General features: G+C 47.7%; 1 protein-coding gene across 1 annotated transcript in view; it reads left to right on the forward strand.

The window, feature by feature from the left end:
* SGO2 (shugoshin 2) overlaps positions 1–18,514 on the forward strand; it is a gene marked incomplete at its 3' end in the record, with an annotated part of 107,873 nt that overhangs the window by 38,965 nt on the left and 50,394 nt on the right. The window contains exons 5-6 of the mRNA XM_082260579.1: positions 6,737–6,825; positions 10,336–10,526. Of these exons, the coding sequence (XP_082116705.1) occupies positions 6,737–6,825; positions 10,336–10,526 (280 nt within the window). The remainder of the gene's footprint in view (positions 1–6,736; positions 6,826–10,335; positions 10,527–18,514) is intronic.

The raw sequence follows: 18,514 nt of genomic DNA on the forward strand, positions 1-18,514 counted from the left end.
GGCCTTGGATACCTTGGTAAAGGGTGTCACGGGAGGTAAGAGCACCATGCTGCCCCAGAACCCCCTTTCATGGCAAGCGGGGTTCCACCTCTCGACCCAATCAAGGGTCCTTTCGTGCCTTTCGGAATCAAACCAAGGGCAAGCCCTTCAAGGGCCAAGGTAGCCAGAAGAAGCCCTGGGCGGGCAAGCAAAAGTCCGGCAATGCCGGTACGGCGGGTCAATCCGCCTCTGCCTGAAGAGGCGCCCTCACCCGTTTCAGGGGTGGGTGGACGTTTGCGCCGTTTCCTCCAACCTTGGCTGCTCCGAATTCCGGACAGGTGGGTTCAGGAAATCATTCGATCAGGATACAAGATCGAATTCCTTTCCCGGCCAGCGGACAGATTTTTTCCCTCAAATCTTCATTTGACCCCGGGGCGCCTGCAGGACCTGCATCAAGCGGTGCAGGACCTCCTTGCCCAGGGGGTGATTGTCCCGGTGCCTCATCGGGACAGGTTTCGGAGGTTTTATTCCAATCTGTTCACTGTGCCCAGAAAGGAGGGCAAGGTACGTCCTATTCTGGACCTAAAAGCGCTGAACCGCTTCGTGCGCGTTCGGAAGTTCCGTATGGAATCTCTCTGTTCGGTGGTGGCCTCCCTGAGCCCAGGAGAATTCCTGGCCTCTATAGACCTGAAGGATGCGTACCTGCACATCCCCATTTTCGAGGGTCACCAGAGGTACCTTCATTTCGCAATCGCGGAGGACCACTATCAGTTTGTAGCGTTGCCTTTCGGTCTCGCTTCGGCTCCAAGGGTCTTTACCAAAGTGTTGGCGCCTGTTCTGGGCCTGCTAAGGGCACAGGGCATTGCGGTCTTGGGGTATCTGGACGATCTCCTCTTAAGATCAAGTGTCAGCCAGAACCTACTGCGTGATCTGTCCACCACGGTACAGACGCTCCAGGAGTTCGGATGGACCATCAGCGTGCAGAAGTCGACCTTGTCTCCTTCGGTTCGTCTTCCCTATCTGGGAATGATCCTGGACTCTGCTCAGGCAAAGGTGTTCTTGCCGGAGGACAAGCTCCGGACCCTGCAGGACGAGATCAGGTCCCTCAGGGACAATCCGTCTTCGTCGCTCAGGACCTGCATGCGGTCCCTGGGGTTGATGGTATCAGCCTTCGAGGCGATACCCTTTGCTCAGTTTCACACACGGTCTCTTCAAGCGGAGATCCTGGCCAGGTGGGACAGACTACCTCAGTCCTTGGATCTGAGTGTCTCATTGAGTCGCCGTACCAGAATGGATCTTCTGTGGTGGCTCCAGTCCCCGGCAGTGTCGGAAGACAAATCTTTCCGTCCGTTACTGTGGACGGTGATTACCACGGATGCCAGCCTGTCGGGCTGAGGTGGAGTCCTGGGCAACCTGTCTGCCCAGGGCACTTGGTCGGGGGAGGAATCCTCCCTTCCGATCAATGTGTTGGAATTGAGAGCGATAAAACTTTGTCTCTTCCAATGGTCGGATCGACTTCGGGGCTGTCCTGTTCGGGTACAGACGGACAATGCTACCGTGGTGGCTTACATCAACCACCAAGGGGGCACCAGGAGTGCCCGGGCAGCCCGGGAGGTGACCGACATTCTGTCTTGGGCCGAGACTCATGTCCCGGCGATTTCAGCAGTTCACATTCCGGGTGTGGAGAATTGGCAGGCTGACTATCTGAGCCGCCAGACCCTGGACCAGAGGGAATGGTCCCTGCACCCGGAGGTTTTCCAAATGCTGTGTGCGAAGTGGGTATCCCCGGACGTGGATCTTTTCGCGTCTCGGCTAAACCACAAGGTGGAAAGGTTCGTGGCAAGAACGCGCGATCCTCGGGCGGACGCCTCGGATGCGTTGGTGGCGCCTTGGCATCAGTATCGTCTGATTTATGCCTTTCCTCCGATTCAGTTGTTATCCAGGTTCCTTCGCAGGTTGGCCTCGGAACCGAACTTGGTGATTCTGGTAGCACAGGACTGGCCACGCCGGTCCTGGTACGCCGACGTTGTTCACCTGGCAGTGGCGCCTCCTTGGCGGCTGCCAATGCGGGAAGATCTACTGTCTCAGGGACCGATCTTCCATCCTGCTTTAAAAATGTAAATAAAGAGATAAAATCAGCGCAGACACTCTAGAATTTGTTGAACCATATACTAGATAATAAATATCAATCTTCACAAATGTGCTGAAGGTGCCAAAGTGAACGTGAATCAATATATATAAATATAGAGGATATTTATATATATATTGATTCACGTTCACTTTGGCACATTTGTGAAGATTGATATTTATTATCTAGTATATGGTTCACTAACTCTAGAGTGTCTGCGCTGATTTTATCTCTTTATATACATTTTATTGTATGTGGTGACACTACAGAATTAGCTGCAGATTTCTGGTGCTCCGCATTCGCATATCTTCATTTCCTTCTCTTTATCCGTTTCCTTTTTCTCCTCTGGTAGCGCATAGGTCCACTTTTGCATATATTCCATCCTGCTTTACAGTCGCTGGTTTTAACGGCCTGTCTGTTGAAAGCCAGGTCCTGAGAGACAGGGGTCTCTCCCCAGAGGTCATTCCTTCCTTAATCAAGGCTAGAAAAGCCTCGTCTGGTAAAATTTATTACCGTACCTGGAAAGCTTATTTTGCCTGGTGTGAGTTCAGGGGGTTTTCTCCTCGCTCCTACTCGGTGACGAGAGTGTTGGCTTTCCTACAGTCTGGTGTGGACTGGCGCTGGCCACGATAAAGGGCCAGGTATCTGCACTGGCTGTTCTTTTTCGATGCCCTGTGGCGTCTCATTCCTTAATTCGCACCTTCATTCAAGGTGTGCGACATTTGGCCCCTCCCCGGAGGGAGGTTCATAAAGATAAGGTGGTCTTGCGACCTAACTCGTCAATTCTCCCTAAGGTGGTGTCTGACTTTCACCTTAATAAGGACGTTGTTTTGCCTTCGCTCTGTGCGACGCCTAAGCATCCTAAGGAGGTTGCCTTGCATTCCTTGGATGTTGTCCGGGCAATCAAGGTTTACCTGTCCTCCACTGAATCCTTTCGGAAATCGGATTCCCTCTTTGTCCTTCCTGAGGGACCTCGGAAGGGCATGGCGGCGTCTGCGGCGACCATTGCCGAATGTATCAGACAGACGATTGTCCAGGCCTATGCTTTGAAGGAACGGGTTCCACCCTTCCCTGTTAAGGCGCATTCTACCAGATCGACGAGTACGTCCTGGGCCTACCGGCATCAGGCTTCGGTGGCCCAGGTGTGCAAGGCTGCGACTTGGTCATCAGTGCACACCTTTTCCAAATTCTATAAGATTGATGTTCTGGCATCAGCTGATGCCTCCTTTGGCCGCAAAGTTCTCTGTGCGGCAGTGCCATAGGGGACCCTTGTTTTTTTGTGGGTCCCTGGCTGTTGGGGTTGTTTATCCCCTGGGTTATTTGCTTTCCTGGGCTGTTGCTCCTGTTGAGCCTTTTTGTGTGTTGCCCAGAAGGTTCTCTTACTGTGCGTGTAAGGTTCCTTTCTCTGATGTGGGTACTGCGTTGCCTTTTTATGCGGTTGTGTCTCCCACCCCTCATGTCTACACTGCTTTGGGACATCCCATTGGTGAAGACTTTGAGGGGCGGCGACTGTCGGAGGACTCAGAGTAAGGAATTTTACGGTAAGATTTTACAAAAATTCAATTTTTTTCACCTGGTAAAACTTCAGAAGTTGCAGGGAGTGATCTGGTTGCTGTTGAAAACCGATCTGTCCTCACTAAGGACTTGCATGAGAGCCCTGGGTCTGATGGTATCAACCTTCAAGGCGGTTCCGTCTCACTCAAGACCTGCCCAATGGAACAGGGATCCACAGTCTTTAGGCAAAATGATACGCTTGAGCAGACTCATGAGGTCTGCTCTATCTTGGTGGATCCAGTTGCCAGCATTGTGTCAGGGCAAGTCCTTTCTACCACTGTTTTGGAGGGTGGTCGCCACGGACGCCAGCCTGTCATGCTGGGGTGGAGTAGTGGGGAAACTCTGTGCCCAGGGGACCTGGTCAACAGAGGAGTCTTTCTTACCGATCAATATTCTGGAGCTCAGAGCAATCACGCCTTGCTTGATCCACTGTACCAATTGGCTATGCGGTTCTCCGGTTCGGATCCAATCGGACAATGCTGTGGCTTACATCAAGGGGCACCAAGTGTGTCCTGGCAGCCAAGGAGGTGGCAGAGATTCTGGTATGGGCGGTAGACAATGTTCTGGCTCTTTCCGCAGTCCACATTCCGGGTGTGGAGAATTAGCAAGCGGATTACCTGAGTCGTCAGGTGCTGGTCCCTTCATTCAAAGGTGTTTCATCTACTGTTTGTCCGGTGGGGAACTCCGGAGGTAGACCTGTTTGCGGCTCGCCTCAGCAAACCAGTCCAGAGGTTTGTGGCTAGGTCTCGGGATCCTCTGGCTGAAGCCACAGACGCCTTGGTGGCTCCTTGGAGGCTCCTTGGAGCCAGTATCTGGTCGTTCTGGTGGCCCCTGACTGGCCCAGTCGGTCTTGGTGCACAGACCTAATAAAATTGGTCGCCGATCCTCCGTGGAGACTTCCATCCTTCTTTACGGTCGCTGGCTTTAACGGCATGGCCGTTGAAGGGCAGGTGTTGAGAGATAGGGGCCTCTCTTAATCTGTGATTCCTACCTTGTTGAAGGCTAGAAAGGCGACTTCTAGGAAGATTTATTATCGTACATGGAAATCGTACATTTCATGGTGTGAATCGCTGAAGCTGCACCCTTGCTTGTTTTCTTTAGCTAATGTTTTGGCCTTTTTACAAAAAGGGGTTGAGCAGCAGTTGGCCTTGGGCACTATTAAGGCCAAGTGTCGGCCTTGGGCTATTTACTTCCAACGTCAGTTGGCTGCTAATGCCTTGATTCGCACTTTTATTCATGGGGTGCGTCATCTGGCTCCCTCGAGGAGATCCCCGTTGCCTCCGTGGGATCTCAATCTGGTTTTGTCTGTTTTTCAAAAGTCTTCTTTTGAAAACATTAGGGAGATTTCTCTGCTTTCTTTATCCCAGAAGGTTGCTTTTCTGGTGGCAATTACTTCTGCCCGCAGAGTGTCTGAATTGGCGGTGATGTCCTGTCCGCCTTATTTGGTGGGCCACAGGGATTAAGCGGTACTTTGACCTAATCCGTCTTTTCTCCCTAAGGTGATGTCTGATTTCCATCTAAATGAAGACATTGTGTTGCCTTCGCTCTGTCCTAAGCCTAAGCATCCCAAGGAAATTGATTTGCACTCTGTATGTGGTTTGGGCAATCAGGGTTTACCTGATGGTCGCTGAGTCTTTTAGGAAATCAGATGCTCTTTTTGTCCTTACTAAGGGATCTCGTAAAGGTTTGGCTGCGTCGGCTGCGACTATATCCAGATGGATTAGGCAGATGGTGGTTCAGGCTTATTCAATAAAGGGTAAGGTTCCGCCTTTCACTGTGAAGGGGCATTCTACTAGAGCGCTGAGTGCCTCTTGGGCTTTTCGCCATCAGGCCTCAGTAGTGCAAGTTTGTAAAGCGGCGACTTGGTCGTCTGTGCACACATTTACAAAGTTCTACAAGGTAGATTTGTAGGCATCTATGGATGCATCCTGTTAAAAGAGACTTGTTTGTTTCTCTTGAGAGGTTTTTTCTTTCCTGGGTGAGCTCCCTAGTTGGCTAAGTTTAGCCTTTTGGAGTTTACATTAACTATTTAGTTTGCGTTCTTCCCACCCCTCATGCCTACACTGCTTTGGGACGTCACAATGGTATAATACGCATAAGAGCTGCATCTATCAATGGACGATGGAGAAAACTGGATTTTTGCAAGATCTTACCGTAAAATCCTTTTCCCTGAAGTCCATCCCCTCTGATATGGGGATGGTTTGTGTCTTCTCACTGCTTGCAACAAAACTGGTATGCTGGAGCAGGGTGTTTTGGCGTTATGCCTATAGGGACAGCCCCCGTAGGCGTGGTAAACTTTTTTTTTTCCTGCCTAGTACTACTCCTGTAGGGGGCAGCATAACCAAATGGTACAAGAAGCATAAGAGCTGCGTCTGTCAATGGACTTCAGAGAAAAGGATTTTACGGAACTGAACCACAGTTTTACTCCCCTTCTTAACCTAACCCAGAGGCCACAGCAAAATTGGTACCCCCTTTTCGGTGGGCAGTACAGCCGATAAATACTACCCATTCAAGTGAATAAGGCAGCACAGCCATCCTGTGTGGCAAGGTGAGGCTGAGGGCTCTTTGTGGTTAAAACAGGTGGTAAAGTGGAAATATATTGCCTTCCAGCTTCCTGTCATCCACCTTCTGAAAGGCAATTCACCATGGATCAGAGTTCAGAGGTGCGGCAAAGACTACCTCTTTTGTGTAAAGCAATGCTGTCTAGTATGTCTACCTCATTTTATCCACTGTAATCATAGTATGGGATTGGGAATTCCGTACCTGATCTGGTTGTTTATCTAATAAATCTCTCAAGGACTATGCATTGTGGATGTATAATAGAAAAGGGGGAAGTAAATAGGGGTCTTAAAATAGTTGTAAAGGATATTATTTATTAAAAAAATAAATGTTATACTTACCTGCTGCACAGAGCTGTCGCTTACCTCCTTTTCTGGATTATAGGACTAAAAGGTAAGAGATTGAGAACACAACACTGCCTGGAGTTTGCTCTTAATGTGTTTCCCTTTCTTTTATCTACTACTTTGTGATCAAATATAGTAAGACATTTACAATCAATTGCTGTTATGTATTTAGTCTTCAGATCCATTGGCCACAGAAGAACGAAAGAGCGACCCTATTAGTCATGAAAGTAGAATGTCTGTAGATGAGCTTCAAGGATTTAGGTAAATAAGATGGATTGTATTTTATCTTTAATTGTCTAACATAATTGCAAACCTTTAATGTCACCACATTTGTGCTCCATTGAGAACTACAACCCCTCTCACGCTAAGAGGGTAAGACCACCTGGGACTGTAAACTCAAAATCTAGCAGCCAAGGAGCAACTAAACAGGTGTACCCAAGTACCGATCCTCACAAATGCAGGAGCGGTGTGGCCGCATGCAAACAGGTGTGCCAGAGTCGCGGGATCTAATTAACCACCTGGTCTTCACCAGAGCCACTGGAAGTGTGGATTTTGCACTGCAAGGCAGCCCCCAAATTGCAGCTCTCTAGCTCACCCATGTGGGCACAGTGCTACAAAGACTGCTGGAAGGACATGGGTATGCACAGGAGACTAGGAACCAAGAAACCTACCACAGCTAGCTAGGAAGGGAGGCCAGGGGGGGATGCAGGCAGCAAGGGTAAGGCACAGGAGAGAGAGAGGGATGCTGAGCAACTGTGTAGCGAGAGAGACACAGCAAGCTAGAAAGGACTGCAGGCAAATAACATAGAAGCTATGCTGAGAAAGAAACACACAGCAATAGGGAATGAAGGGATCCACTGACAAAAACCAAAGGGATTAGAACTGCACAGCCAGAGGGAAAACACTGAGAACAAAGACAAGATCAAACCACACACAAAATAACAATACTCAGACAGTGGCGAACACCACAGGAGCAGGTGTCCTGCTTCCATGTGAAGACCCGTTTTTGAACACTCGCACACAGGGGCAAAGGTTTAATAATACCTAGGTTCTGGGGGGATTGGCAGGAGCCCAAAAAAATCTAGGCACCAGGTGCGTTAACACCGGTGAAATGCACATAGGGCAACTAGGAAATGTTTTTAACTCTCTTTTTAACAAGAGTCAGATTCCGGGTACGCTATGGGCACAGTTGGTAAAAGTCAGTAATTTGAGCAACTGTGAACAAAGTCTTATTCCCATTTCTCCTTCTTCCTTTCCCTTCTTCTGATAGTTCTGGTGGCTGGTGCCTAGTTATTCACTGCTCAGTTACCCAGGGCTGTCATGTGCTGGGTGGTAGAGGGAAAGGTCTTCATCTCTGTGTAAGCTCCAGGTTACTGCCTAATAAAAGGGGTTGTAAACCTTCTTTTCTCTTTCGTTCATTGACAGACACAGCTCCTGCTATTCTTAACCATTGGGTTATACTGCCCCCTACAGGAGTTGGACACTAGGCAGAAAATAATTCTGGCAACACTCATGGGCAGTCCTAGGGGTATACTCCCTCTCTCTGCTGTAGCCACTGAGTTTTTTTCTGCCTAGTCAGGTGTAAGGACCTATTTCCTGTGAGATCTACAATCAACTGCCGGACTGGATCATCTAGACAACCCAGTCTGGCCAGCGAGCGCGCAAAGACCTCAGCTCTGCGCTAGGTTGGCCGCAACATAGCCCCACTGGCCTGTGAGTTATACCCCTCGCGAGGTCGCACACAACCAGGTCTTAGCCCGAGTCGCAGTCCCATTTTGATAGAGTGGGTTTCTGTCTGGAGGTGCCCGTCTGGTATGGTGAGTAGCTGTCCCCTCTTTCCCCCTGGAGGGTTTTGGGGTAGACATTGGCCCCTCCTTGGGACGGTCGGACCCCCGGGTTCCCTCCTGCACCCCCCCCCTCCATGCTGGGGCTATTTGGGTGGTCTGGCCACTTTCCTGGGATGGGGCAAGGCGCTAACTGCCGATGGGGATCGAATGTGCAGAATTGGGGGGTTTGTACCTGGTGGGGGCTCCTGCCAGGGCCCCCTGTCCTGCCTGGATCTGTCCTTGAGGCCAGATCTCCCTTCTGGGTCCCGGTACGCCTTGTGTTGCCGCCATTTTGTTGTAGCCTGTGTGTTTCTATACACAATGGCTCTTGCTGCTACCAATCTGTCCAATAAGGAGAGAGACAGCGGCTGGAGCCACTGCGCTCCTGCACAATGCTGGATCAGGTTTAGATCAGAAAAAGGGGGGGGGGGTCTGGGGGGGACTTGCAGCACAGAGAATGCATTAAGTTGAAAAACGTTGAGACTTTACAGCCACTTTAACCACTTAAGCCCCAGGCCTATTTCTGACACTTTTTGTTTACAAGTTAAAATCATTTTTTTTTCTTAGAAAACTACTTAGAACCCCCAAACATTATATATATTTTTTTAGCAAAGACTCTGGAGAATGAAATGGCGGTCATTGCAATATTTTTTGTCACGCAGTATTTGCCAGCGGTCTTTAAAATGCCATTTTGTTGGAAAAATTACGAAAAATCACATTTGATTGCATTTAAAAAAAAACTAAACAGTAAAGTTAGCCCATTTTTTTGTATATTGTGAAAGATGATGACATGCCGAGTAAATAGATACCCAACATGTTGCGGTTTAAAATTGCGCACACCCGTGGGATGGCGACAAACTACGGTCAATAGAAATCTCAATAGGCAACGCTTTAACATTTTTTAACGGTTACCAGTTTAGCGTTAGAGTGTGGCTCTTTTTTTTTTTAAATTATTGCTCACTCTCTGGCGATCGTGGCGATACCTCACATGTGTGGTTTTAACAGTGATTTAATTTGCGGCTCGACTTCCATATGAGTTATTTAGTGCGCAAGCTAACGGCGACGGGGGCGGGTAACATTTTTTTTTTTTTTTTTTTTTTACCTATTGATTTTTTTTTTATACTTTATCACAGGTTTTTTTTTTTTTTTTTTTTAAATCTGATCACTTTTATTGCTGTCACAAGCAATATAAACATCCCTTGTGACAGTAATATGCAGTGACTCTTTATGGAGGGATCGAGGGTCTAAAAGACCCTAGACCCCTCCACTACACTTCCATGTATTCAAAACGCCGCAAACGGCATTTTTGAATACACTCGTTTTTTGAATTTGCCGCCTTTAGCAGCAGAGTAACCCAGACGTGACGTCATGGACGCCGCCTCCGGGTTATGTCATCGGAGACCCGATCGAAGCCGCATCCGGCTTAGATTGGGACTTCATCCAGCCGGCGGACGTGCCGGGTGGGTGCTCGGGTCTCCCGGTGGGACGTCCCCTCCCGCTCGACGGGGTAACGACCGAGCGGCTCCCGAGCTGCATCGGTCATTACCTCTGGAAAGCCAACCGCCAGCTCTAAACAGTACCGGGGTGATGCCTCTAGCTAGAGGCATCTCCCCGGTATAACACCGCAAAGTCTGCCGACGTACCCCTACGTAACTTTGCGGTAAGTGGGTTAAGATTATTTTTTGTAGAGAAAAAAAAAAAAAAAACGAACTGCAAACAAACTCTGTCTTTAGCTTTAAATGTACTTGTCATTTTTTGGGTTCTGGCCCAGGGAATTTTTTTGTTCAATTGAATTTTAAATAAAGATGCATTCTATCCCATGCTTGATATATCCAACAGTCTTAAAAATGAAAGCTGTGAATACTTTTTGTGCCTCATTTTGTTTTAAATTCTAAAATGAATGCTACATTTTTAAATTACTGAAATTTTTTTGTTGCAACATTAGGCTGACAGGCATGGCATTAAGAGTTCCTTCCAGTTCAACAGAGCAGCAGAAATGCAGCAATGTTCCAGCGGTTTTACCGATTGAAGATGAGCAACTCATCACCCCACAATCTACAGATTCCATTATTGAGGAAGAGAAGCCAGATGGACAGCATGAAATTGAAATGTACAATTCTCTTTCAACAGGCGAAGGTAAATCCATGCTTGAAAGAAATCTTAGTCTGCTAATAAAGTACACCTGTCATTTTTAAAGTTTTTGTACAAATTAAAACTAAATTGAACAGCGGTTATGAAAAAAGAAGCAGGAAACATTTGTCTGAAATATATACAATGTACAATGTGTGTGTATCCCCAAACAAAATGAAGGAAGCATTGAGTGCTCCCTTATATTTAATTAATTTATATGGTGATGCAAATATATATACATTTCAGGTGACCGTTTAACAATCTTTTATGGCACAAGCGCTGTTCAATGTGGTTTTAGTTTTCATAAAAACTTGTAGTGGAGTTTAAACAGCAGCTCAGGATTTTGTATTCATATTTAAATGTAGTCATTTTAACAGTGCAGTGTCTTCGCAACACATTTATTACTACAGCCTTTCTGTGAAACCTCATATATACAGTCATATTTAGAGGCCCTGTAAACCTCCTAAGAAAGTGTAGGCATGATCATGAAAATGGAGGTTGTTACTACAATATGTGACTGCGTATCTATTTCTGCAACTTCATTTAGGATTTAGGCCTTTTGTAAGCTGAGCTCATAAATAACCAGGTCATATTAAATAAGGTCAGTATGCGCTGGGTTAATGTAACAAATTTTGCCTACCTTAATAATTTTTACATTTTTTTTTTTTTGTATGTGTAAGGATTTTATTTGTTCGTATTACATTAAGCCACTTGTTTGTAAAAAAAAAAAAAGCTGTATGAACACTGATAAGCCATATGGATCAAATTTTTGAGAATTATGCTGTTTTCTCTATCATTCATTGACAGACGCAGTTTCATATCTTTTTTAGCCATTGAGTTATGCTCCTCCCATCAGGAATAGGACACTAGGCAGGAAAAAGCTTTCACCACGCCCATAGGGCTGTCCCTGCAGGCATAAACCCACACACTCTGCTACAGCCTTTAGTTTGTTTCTGCCTAGTTTAGGAGTAGGACCTACTAGTTCCCTGCTGGGACTTAGCTGTAATTTTTTTTGGGAACCTGTATTCCTTTTGTACTTATTCTTTAAGTAGAGTTCCTAGAGAACTACAATCAACAGCTGGCTGGGTTTCCGACAGGGTCGCAGCGTACGCCTTGGGTGGCAGCACCCCCATCCTGGAGGGGGAGGTAGTCTGCTCTTAGTGGCACCCACCTGATCTGTGGTATGGTGAGTAAGAGTCGTACCCCCTCTCCATTTCTCTGGCCGTCTCGGGGTGGACGTGGGCCCCCTTTATGGAATAGTCGGACCCTCTGGTATCCCTCAGATCCCCTGGTCTCTCGGACATACCAGTCCCCCCTTGAGCTGTCGCCCCCCCCCCCCCCTTCTACAGGTGCCTACCTTTTGGGGGGGCAGATTTTTTGGAGCCGCTGAGGTGGTTCTGCAGGGGGGGGGGGGGCATTTTCCTGGCGGGGTCCCCTCCTGGGGAATCATCCAATGCTTTTGCCAGTGACCCCCTCTGGGAGTCTAGGAGACTGCATGGCCCGCCGCGGGGGCCGCCATTTTGCTGTAGACTTCCCCTACGTTAATGTCAGAGACCTTTCATTGTAATTTATGAGCAGCCATTTTCTAAATCTTCCCCATAGGAATGCATGGGGCGGCCATTTTCTTGTGGTCCACGTTGCTGGACAGCATAGGCAAGGCATTAGACACTCTAGGCATGACCCAGGTTCTTTCATTTCCTTTGTCAGATCGTTTCTCTCTGCTGTAAGAACGTTCCTGCAAGCCTCCTGATCGGTTTGGTAACGTTTTTTTGGGGTCTTCTGTGGGTTTCCTCACACACAAGGAGTGTTTTTTAAAGTGACACTACATCTTTTTATATTAAGTTAACATGAAGGCCCAGGACAAAATTTCACCTACAGATCCCTCAGTGCGACTGCTGAACCTTCTGGGTCGCAGCCCCTGTCAGCTCTTACAGCATTTTTGGAAAGCCTAGTGTCAAAAGTGGATTTAGTGTTAAAAAGTAACACTAGCCATTAGCGCCCTTTGCCTTCACGCCCCTCTGTTGTATCTTCAGACTCGGAGGCAGATGTGGCCGCCGCAGACGTACTCCACCCTTGTGGATCTGTGTCATCGCATTCTGATGGCGAAGAGCACCTGTCCTCATCAGCCGCTGCGCAGGAAAGCGCTTGGAGGAAGCACTTATAGTTTCAGTGAGAAAAACTTTAAAAATGGTGGATGAATCTACAGTGTCAGGGCTGCAGGTGTCTTTTGGCACCCGCAAATCCCACAAATCGGGCAAAGTGTTCCCCTGTCCAGAACTTTTTGACAATATTGTCAATGATCAGTGGGGGTGCTTTAAACACATGTAAGTGTGCCCAAGCGTTTTAAACGCTGTTATCACTTTGCGGATAAGGTTTCCACTCGGTGGACAGTGCCACTAAAGGTGGATCATCCAGTTTCCAGACTGAATAAGTCTACTGGGGTCCCGGTGGAAGAATTCCCGGCTTTTACGGACCCCCGTTGATGGACTGATTGAGTCTCTGTCCCTCCATTTACGTGTGATAGCAAGCTCCATGTTGAAACCAATTTTTGTGACCACCCTAGTGTCGCAGATCTTCACTGAATGGGAGAAGTTGCTAAAAGGGGCCTTGGAAATGGAACAGCTCTCCCCGGGGCTTATTGAGCTCAGGGATCAAATGGCTCAAGCCTCTCTGTATATATCGATGCGTCGCTGGATGTGGCTCCACTGGTAGCCAAAGTGTCCGCAGTGGGGATTGCTATTAGACGTATATTGTGCCTGAAATGCTGGTCTGACAACCAGGCTTCTAACAAGGCTCTGTCTGACCTTCCCTTTCGGGGGAGAGGTTGTTTGGATCCTCTGGATGAGTTGATCAAAGGCCTTATGGGTGGGAAGAGTACTCTTCTTCCCCAATTCTCTAAGGACAGGGCACCATGTTCTAGACAGGGGTCTTCTTTTACTGCTCATAGGCAACTTTTTCGTACCTCCGGGTCACAGGAAAAAGGAAAGCCATTCAGATCTTCTGGGAGTTCCAAGAAGACGGGGTCAGGCAAACTGAAGACAGGCCAATCTGGATCTGCAGACAAATCTTTGTCTGCATTAAGAGGCGCCCTCACCGGATTCTGAGGTGGGGGGACGTCTTTGCTTCTTTCTGTAACCTGGACTTCCTTGTTTCAGGACAAATGGGAAACTGACCCGATCAGGGTAAAAGATCAAATTCTTCCCGTCCAATCTACGCCTATCTCCAGACCGTTTTGAGAGATCACGAGAGGCGGTACAAGATCTGCTGTCACAAAGAATGATTGTGCCGGTTCCCTCTCAGCAACGTTTTCAAGAGTTTTATTCAAACCTGTTTACTGTGCCCAGGAAGGAAGGCGAAGTGCGTTCAATCCTGGACCTCAGGGCCTTGAACCGCTGTGTGCGGGTACAGAGGTTTCAAATGGAGTCCATTCGCACAGTAATGGCGTCCCTACACCAGGGAGACTTTTTGGCCTCCTTAGATATCAAGGACGCATATTTACACATCCTTATCTACGCTGGACATCAGCATTTTCTCCTCTTCATTATAGGAGAGGAGCATTATCAATTTGCAGTTTTACACTTTGGTCTTGCTTCCACCCCCACTGTCTTCACCAAGGTGCTGACTCCGTTGTTGGCATTACTGCGCCAACGGGTGATTTCGGTACTGAGGTATCTGGACGATCTCCTATTGAGGGTGGACTCTCACTCAGCCCTACTCAGCCCTGTTTGGCTATTTGACTGTTATTGTGCAAACACTGCAAGAGTTCGGTTGGAACATCAATTTAAAAAAATCTGCCCTGATACCTTCAATGAGACTGGATTATCTGGGCCTGACTCTGGACTCCGCTTTGGCGAGGGGCTTTCTTTCCCCAGGCAAGTTGCAGAAATTGCAGGGGGTGATCCGGTTGTTGTTGGTAAACAATCTGTCCTCTCTGCGGACTTGCATGCGGGCTTTGCGGGCCTTGAGTCTGATGGTATCGACCTTTGAGGCGGTTTTGTTTGCTCAGTTCCACACGAGACCCTTACAGAGGGAGATTCTCGTAAAATGGAACAAGGATCCAAAATCCTTGGATACTTTGATTCGGTTGAGTCGCAACACAATGTCTGCTATTCTGTGGTGGCTTCACTCGTCAGCACTTCGCCAAGGCAAGTCCTTACTGCCATTGTATTGGGCAGTGGTTACCATGGCGCCAGCCTGTTAGGCTGGGGAGGAGTGCTGGGAAAACTCTGTGCCCAGGGGTCCTGGACGGTGGAAGAGTCCAAGTTGCCGATAAATATCTTGGAGCTCAGAGCAATAACGTTTTGTCTGAGTCACTGGACAGCTCATCTGCAAGGTTCACCAGTCCGGATTCAATCGAACAATGCCACGGCTGTGGCATACATCAATCAAGGGGGCACCAAGAGTGTCTTGGTGGCCTGGGAGGTGGCCGAGATCCTGCTATGGGAAGAAAGTTTTGCTGCAGCCTTTTCCACTGTGCATATCCCAGGAGTGGAGAATTGGTAGGCGGATTACCTGTGTTGTCAAGTATTGGATCAGGGGGAATGGTCCCTGCACCCGGAGTTGTTCCATCTCCTGTGTGTTTGGTGGGGGACTCCCAATGTAGACCTATTTGCTTTTCGACTCAACAAGAAGGTTCAGAGGTTTGTGACCAAGTCAAGGGATCCTCTGGCCTATGCCACAGACGCACTGGTGGCTTCTTGGGGTCAGTATCGGCTGATTTATGCGTTTCCTCCGCTGAAACTCCTGCCAAAGCTGCTGCTGCGCGGAATAGAGGTGGAAGGGATTTCGGTCATTCTAGTGGCCCCAGACTGGCCTCGCAGAAGCGCGGACCTAGTAAGGTTGGTCACCGATGCTCCTTGGAGGTTTCCTCTCAGGGAAGATCTGCTGTCTCAAGGGCCGATCTTCCATCCTGTTTTACAGTCGCTGGCTTTAACGGTATGGCTGTTGAAAGCCAGGTATTGAAGGATAGAGGTCTTTCTGACTGTGATTCCTACACTATTGAAGGCCCGGAAGTCTACTTCCAGGAAGATCTATCATCGTACATGGAAATCGTACATTTCATAGTGTGAATCATTGAAAGTGCACCCTCGCTTGTTTTCGGGTAGCTAGGGTTTTGACTTTATTCTTCAGAAAGGGGTTGGCTTTGGGCACTATCAAAGGCCAAGTGTCAGCGTTGGCTGAGTTTTTCCAACATCCTTTAGCTATGCATGCCCTGATTTGCACTTTTATTCGGGGGGTGCGTCATATGGTGCCTCCGAGACAATCCCTGTTACCTCTGTGGGATCTGAATTTGGTGTTATTGGTTCTTCAAAAACCTCCTTTCGAGAACATTTTTGGTGGCTATCACTTCTGCCCGCAGGGTGTCTGAACAGGCGGCGCTGTCTTGCCGTTCACCTTATCTGGTGGTCAACAGAGATAAAGTGGTACTTCGACCTAATCAGTTATTTCTTCCTAAGGTGGTTTCTGATTTCCATTTGAATGAAGATATTGTGCTGCCTTCACTCTGTCCTAAGCCCAAGCATCCCAGAGAAATTGCTGTGCCTTCTTTGGATGTGGTTCGGGTAATTAAAGTTTACCTGGCGGTTACTGAATCCTTCGGGAAATCAAACTCTTTTTGTCCTAACCGAAGGACCTCACTCCTTATGAAAATACTGCTTTGGGACGTCCCAATGGCTAAAGAAGATATGAAGCTGCATCTGTCAATGAACGATGGAGAAAACTGGATTTTTGTCTTACTGTTAAATCCTTTTTTCTGAAGTTAATTGACAGACGCAGCACCCGCCCATCTAATTATGAGTGGAATGGGGTTGTTTTCTTCTAAACACTGCTTGCAAAGAAACGAAGGGCTGTAGCAGAGTGTGTGGGGTTATGCCTGCAGGGACAGCCCCATGGGCGTGGGGAAAGCTTTTTCCTGCCTAGTGTCCTATTCCTGATGGAAGGAGCATAACCCAATGGCTAAAGAAGATATGAAGATGCATCTGTCAACGAACGTCAGACAAAAATCCAGTGTTTTTGCTGATCACAGATCTGGCTCGGTGATAGCGCGATTAATGTATTCTCAGCACAATGTATCCTGCTCGGAAAAGTTAAATTGAAACTGAAGTCTTTAACTAAAATGTTCTAGAGTGTAGGCTTCATATGTGCAGTGTACACTTAGTAGACATGTAGGGAGTCACTGTTCCAAGCCTGTATAAGAACCCCTCACCTCTGGAACTCACATATTCAACAGAAAAGAAGGAAGCCACACACGAATATCATCAGATAACCTCATACTTTTATTTAAGTAAGACAAAGCACACAGCATTCTCACATAGAATTGCCCAATCCTAAAGTTTCAGCCAATATGGGCTTCATCACAGAGTATACACTCTTGACACTTGTGGCCAAATCAAGCTGAGTGGCATAATAATGCTACTTCAGCATGTATAGGAGTTGCATCATAACAGACCAGCAAAATCCTACAACTCTTGCTCTATAATCATGAGCTTTTAGCTGTCTGGCCTGCCTACAGCTGTCACAGCCTGTGCTTCATTCTGTGAATAATCCAAAAAGAAAGCAGATGTATGTGTTGGGTAAACAGAGAACTTTCTATAGTGTATAATGGCAGTACGTTGGTACTTGTGCAGCGATGAAAGGGAAGACTGCCATCATACTCTTGGAGATCCTGCCTCTCCCCCTTTCATGCCAGCAGATCCACCAAGCTTTCTGCTCTGAAGACAAGATGGAGAACAGACTATGGTGGCTGTGGAAAGACTGTGCAGCTGAAAGCATTACAGAGGAAAGGATTTTTGTTCCTAATTATGACTACTTGGGTTATGCCACCCACAGGTGAATGAACAATTTTTTTCGCTGATGGGAGAAGGAGGGGCTTTATTCATGTTAAAGGCCCAGGCAGGCAGTACACTGACCCCATTGTGGAAGATCAGTGGTGGCCAGTAATGTGGCTGGTCAGCACTAGATCCTGCAGGCAGCAGTCCCGAAGGTGCCTTGTATCCAGTGCAGTCACTGGCAGGGTGCTGTACAGGGTGGCGATCATCTGTATGTAAGGCATGTGCCTAAAGGCTCTTTGGGCATGTCCACCAAGATTGGAAAACATTAGGCTTTCGAAAAGCCCTGCAGTCTGAATTGATGCATCACTGCTGTGGTGTGTTCGTTATGGGTGGGCCCAGCTGCATAATAGGTGTGCAGTCAGTATTTTTTGTTTCACACTCTTGGTCTATGTATATATGTAGATATATGTACATATGTAGAATGTTCTCCAGTCCTCAGGGCACATTCCTCCAGTTTGTTTTTAATCAAGAGGGATCTTTGGCAGCCTTTTCTGGCCTGTGCGACCAGCTCTCGGGGGTTCTCACTGGGGTGCAAATGTGGTCACTCCTCCCCTGTTGTGGGAGTATGGGATGTCAGAGGATTATCCTTTAGATGTGGATGTAGTAGAGGAAGCCGGTGAATATGGGGACTCTTCTTTTGAAAAGTTATTTCAGGAAGAGGCTCTGAGTCCTGGCCTGTCACAGACACAGCAAACAATGGTTTGTTTTTTGGCAGATATAGTCAGAACTATTTTAAAGTTGCCACTTTTGGAATTTAAGCCCCGTACACACGTACCGATCGTCGGCCGAACGATCCGCCGTCTTTTGTCCAGGGCTGTCGTCTGTTGAAAACTGCAAAAGACTGCACATGAATTTTGTCGGCCAACAACAGCCGACTGCAGAAGTGATGTCATGTGATAGTTAACTTTCCTTGTCTTTTTTCTTTTCTGAGCATGCCCAGTCTTGCAAATCTGCTGTCTGTCGGCCGAAATCTGTACTGACTGACGCACAATCGGCCGTTCTGTTGTCGGCGTACAAAAATTTTAATGCCTGCAGGACAGATTCTGTTCGGCCGAAAATGCGCTGTCAGAAGCATCATACTAACAAGCCTACAATCGGTCGGCAGCCGAATATTTGCGGCCGACGATCGGTACGTGTGTACGGGGCTTTACTTCTAAAAAAGTC

Source organism: Pelophylax lessonae, assembly GCF_965119305.1.
Source record: "Pelophylax lessonae genome assembly, chromosome: 6".
Classification (NCBI taxonomy): Eukaryota; Metazoa; Chordata; class Amphibia; order Anura; family Ranidae; genus Pelophylax; species Pelophylax lessonae.